The sequence below is a fragment of the Suricata suricatta genome, chromosome 13 (assembly GCF_006229205.1).
Source record: "Suricata suricatta isolate VVHF042 chromosome 13, meerkat_22Aug2017_6uvM2_HiC, whole genome shotgun sequence".
Lineage (NCBI taxonomy): Eukaryota > Metazoa > Chordata > Mammalia > Carnivora > Herpestidae > Suricata > Suricata suricatta.
In genome coordinates, this window is record NC_043712.1 from 74,306,579 (window position 1) to 74,311,275 (window position 4,697).

The following is a 4,697-nucleotide window of genomic DNA, read 5'->3' on the forward strand; positions in this document are numbered from 1 at the left end:
AGAACCAACCCTCCACCCTCTGCCCCAGGCAAAAAGAATTATTTTCCATTTCTCAAACGCATCCGGCCCTTACTGACTTGGATTTTACAGATGCTGCTGCATGTCTTCAACTTCTTCTCTCTCAGCTGTTTGCCTGCCTCCCATAAACCTCAAGACTGAACATAAGTGTCATTCATCTAGAAAGCCTTGCTGACTCCAAGCCTGGGGTAGACTCCTACCATATGTTCCCCCAATACCTTGTGCCTCTCTACTCATCATTCACGTTTCACCAGGTTGTACATATCAATTCCTCTCCTGCTTCCTTCTTTCAAAACCAAGAATGTGAGAACAGGAACAATGTCCGTCTAGTACACTGCTGTCTCTTCGTATCAAGCACAGTTTCTAACATGCAGCAGGTGCTCAATAATTATGGGATAAAATAATTTATTAATTATAAACATATAATACCAACAATAGTAATATTGGTACAAGAATGGATGGATCAGGGGATCTGGGTGGCTCAGTCAGTTAAGCATCTAACTCTTGGTTTCAGCTCAGATCACGATTTCATGATTCGTGAATTCAAGCCCCGCATGGGGCTCTGCATTGACAGTGAGGAGCCTGCTTGGGATTCTCCCTCCCTCCCTGCCTCCCTCCCTCCCTCTCTCTCTCTCTCTCTCCCCCCGCCACTTGCACTATCTCTGTCTCTCTCAAAATAAATAAATAAATAAAATTAAGAAAAAAAAAAAGAATGGATGGATCAATTAAATACAACAAAAGCCCCAAACAGATCCTTAGGAAATAGATAATTTGACAAAATTTAGTAAAAGTATCATTGAAAACAAGTGAAGGAAAATAAGAATTTCTAAGTTACTGTTGGCTAGCTTTTGGGGTAAGGAGTGGAGAAAGCTTTCCTGAAGTTACAGTTTATGGAAAATGCCACCAGATAATGCATTTGATTCCATAATCACTTATACAACTGTTAGTCACAAATGTGGTGAGCCAAATTAAAAGGCAAATTGAAACTGGGGTCAAAGAAGTATATTCATTAAATATGAGAGACAAGGAGTTAAAATGCTTTTTTCTATACTTATCTCAGATTTTTTAAGATGCTGATCCCAGATAAATCACCAAGAACATAAGGTAACATAGGACATATAAATTAATAATGAACCAAAAATTTCAACTTCAGTTATAATCAAAGAAATGCAAATGTTAAAAATGAGCATTTTTAACCTTCACGTTAGTAAATAATTTTAATGTAAAAATTCTAAGTATATGAGACATTATTGGAGAAGTGAGAAATTGATACACCTTTCTGTTAAGCAATTTGCAATACGTAGCATGACTTCTTAGAATTTAGAATTATTTGACATTCAAAGAAAATCAAGTCTAAAGGTAAAATACAAAGGGAAAATTTCTTGTCCACACAAATATTAATCACAATCTTATTTATAATCATGTAAAATCAGGAAAAAAAGAATACTTTTAATGTTTATTTGAGAGAGAGAAAATGGGATGGGGAATCAGAGAGAGAGAGAGAGAGAGAGAGAGAATCTTAAGCAGGCTCTGCACTTCAGTACTGTGTTTGACACGGGGCTCAATCTTATGAGATCATGACCTGAGCTGAAATTAAGAGTCAGACACTTAACCTACTGAGCCACTCAGGTGCCCCAGGGGGGAAAAATATTAAATGGAAAGAACTGGCTAAGTAAATTTTAGCATATCTACAAACGAGAATGGTTTGCAACCATAGATAGGCACATAGGTAGGTAAATAGATAAAAAATGAGATTACCATTATAGAATCAAGTATGTACAAACATTTGCAAAGAGGCTACAAAGAAATAAATATGTTAGTATGCTTTCCTCTAGGTTAAGAAAGAGACTATTTTCTTTTTTTTTCTTTTTTTTTTTTTCATTTTAAACAAGAAGTTTATTTAAACAACAAGACGCTTGACTTGAAGGGAAAACTATCTAGGATTTATTTCTTTTAGAGTAATTTATCCCTACTTAAAGACAGATTGCCCTACATGTAACAGCTACGTACAAAAAAGTTAAAAAATTGTCCTTGGTTTTACAATGATAAATGAAAAACATTAAAATTCTCCAATCGAACAAGGTATGCAAGGATTTTTATGTTGTTCTTTTTTTGTTAAACAGTGAGAGCAAAATAACTTCCTGGAATATAAAGATAAGAGCTGAATGAGCATGCCACTAATGGAGAAAGGGGGTATTTTCACAGAACCAGTATTTTTCCCCATCCCATCTCCATTTGATGTCGATCAAAACATACCATTGGCCATTTAGTTAAAAAAAATGCAAAATGCTTTTGCACATACACAGTTACTTTATGTACAATAAAGGAATGGGGAAGGGGAAAATGAAAGAATAGAGAAAACTATATTGTAGTAGTCAGGATGTGGTGGAACCAAATTGCGGTTTTTAATTGAGAATGTCTTCTTGGTCTGGAGGAACAGAGTTCTGGAGTAAAGTAGCAGGTTCCCTTTTTAGTAGACACCTCCTGTCTGCTGCTGGAACACATCAATTGTATCTTCATCCTCCATTTCCAACTGTGCAGGTGTGTCTGTTTCATTGATTGGTTGCCCATCAAATCGGAATCTGATCTGCCTCATTGACAAACCCTGCCGTTCACAATAGGCTTTCATTAGTTTGCTAAGTGGTGTATGCCTCTTAATCTTATACTGCACCACAGAACCATCCTGCCCCGCCACCTTCAAATTAATATGATCGTTGTTCTCGGTCTTGACTCCTTCCTTGGGCTTTTCGTCTGCCATGGCGAGCGCCAGAGTCTCCTCAGCTGCCGCTTCACAAAAGAGGTACCAGGTCCGCACCGAACGAGCACACACCGAGACTATTTTCTTTTTATGTTTCTGTATGTCCACATTTTCTATACTATGCATTATTTTTATAACCCAACAAAACAAAAATGATAAAAACGGACTGTGATAGGCTCGGAGAAAGTGCACGTGATCCTATAACATGTCTAGACTGATGGAGCCAGGTATTGATTTTTGCACTGAAAAATCGTTTGGGGTGTAAATGTGGGTGAATCCTAGAGCCTAATAATGTGGCTAAAGGATGTCTTGCACTGACTGTCAGCATAGTGAGGGCTCAGGAATTAGAAAAGCATTTAGGGGGTGTGCCTGAGACCCCAGTGTGGGGTCTAGAAACCAAAGGAGTGGGAAACAGAAAACTGGGAAACATCAAAGGGACCCTAAGGTCCTGAAACCAGGGAACCTGGAATCACAGAAGGGGATATAGGTTGCAGGCCTGAAGACGTAGGAAGCAGGAGCTTACAGCAGCCCACAGAGCTCAAGGAAGAGCTCAAATGAGCTAGAGAGGAGGCTTCTGGACCGCCATGTAACAAGCTTGTTTCCAAGTCCAGAAAATCCCTTAAAAGGGATGATGCTTAACTCTGAAAATAAGAACACTGACTTGGGGGCACCTGGGTGGCTCTGTCAGTTAAGTGTCCAACTCTTGGTCTCCACTCAGGTCCTGATATTATGGTTTATGGGATTGAGCCCTGCATTAAGGCTCTATGCTGACAGCATGGAACTTGCATGGGATTCTGTCTGTCTCTCTCTCTCTCTCTCTCTCTCTGCCTCTTCCTTCTTTGCTCTTTCTCTCTCAAAAATAAATAAATAAACATTAAAAAATTTAGAACACTGACTTGAAAGGGAGCCTGGAAAAATGGAGGCTTCAAGGAGCCTACAAGAAGACATAGGGAAACAGGGCAATCAGTGGCCTTTGCTCAAAGTTCTGGATTCCTACACGTGATGCTAGCAGTAGAATGAGCCTGAAAGCATAGCGACAGTGGCTTTGTTAGAATCCAGTTCACTGTGAGTGACAGAAACGCTAAAATAAGAATGATTTAAATAATTTAGAAGTTTGCTTTCCTCTACGACAGAAGTCAAGGGGGAGGCAGTCCTGCTAGGTAGTCTGTGTCCAGGATCAGGGATTCAGGCTCCCTCTCCCTCACTGCTTTGCCATGTGTCAAACCTATTCTCAAGGCCACCTCCGGCTCTGAGAGAGCTCCTCCAGCTCCAGCCATCGTATCCCACTGCTGATCAGCAATGGAAAAGGAAAAGGTCCAAGAACAGTAAAGGAGACTTCAGATGCTGCTGCCTGACACTTCTGTTGATCACACGTAGATACAAGAGAAGCTGGGAAACGTAGTATTCATCCTGACCAGCGATGTGGCCAGCTCCATATTCTACTCCCACGGACGTTGGAGAAGAGAGTACTAAGGGATAAGTAGCAGTTTCTTCCAAAGAGAGATTTCAGTAAATGAAATAGAAGGTGAGAATTCCAGGAAAGAGGAATGTTTTGTGCAAAGTCAAAGAGAAGTGAAGAGCCGAGGCTCTTGGACCTAGTGCCTTGGACCTAGTGACTACCGCCTACCAGCTGGGGGCTCCCTGATCTAGACACCTGTGAGCTTTAGCTTACATATTTGTCTCTTGGGAGTGGGTGAGGGACCAATGATACCGGGACTCATGTTACTTTCCTTGCTTCTTTACTTTCTGAATTTGCTGTAACTTGCATCAGTTAAGATGCTTGTGATCGTGTTGGTAGTTTGGTTTTCATAGCACTTACTGCTCCAAGTTTGGTCTCATCTCCAGAGGACCATTAAAATGACTCAAACATCTACAAGGATGTAAACTGCAAACAGCTGGGTATATGCTTACCCTGGATTTA

General features: G+C 40.3%; 1 protein-coding gene across 1 annotated transcript; it reads right to left on the reverse strand.

Annotated features, from left to right (window-relative positions):
• Positions 1–2,399: 2,399 nt before the first annotated feature.
• On the reverse strand, positions 2,400–2,842 carry LOC115276354 (small ubiquitin-related modifier 2). Its single transcript, XM_029920363.1, has one exon. It carries the CDS (start codon positions 2,774–2,776, stop codon positions 2,489–2,491), a length of 288 nt encoding a protein of 95 aa, XP_029776223.1. The 5' UTR covers positions 2,777–2,842; the 3' UTR covers positions 2,400–2,488.
• Positions 2,843–4,697: the final 1,855 nt, after the last annotated feature.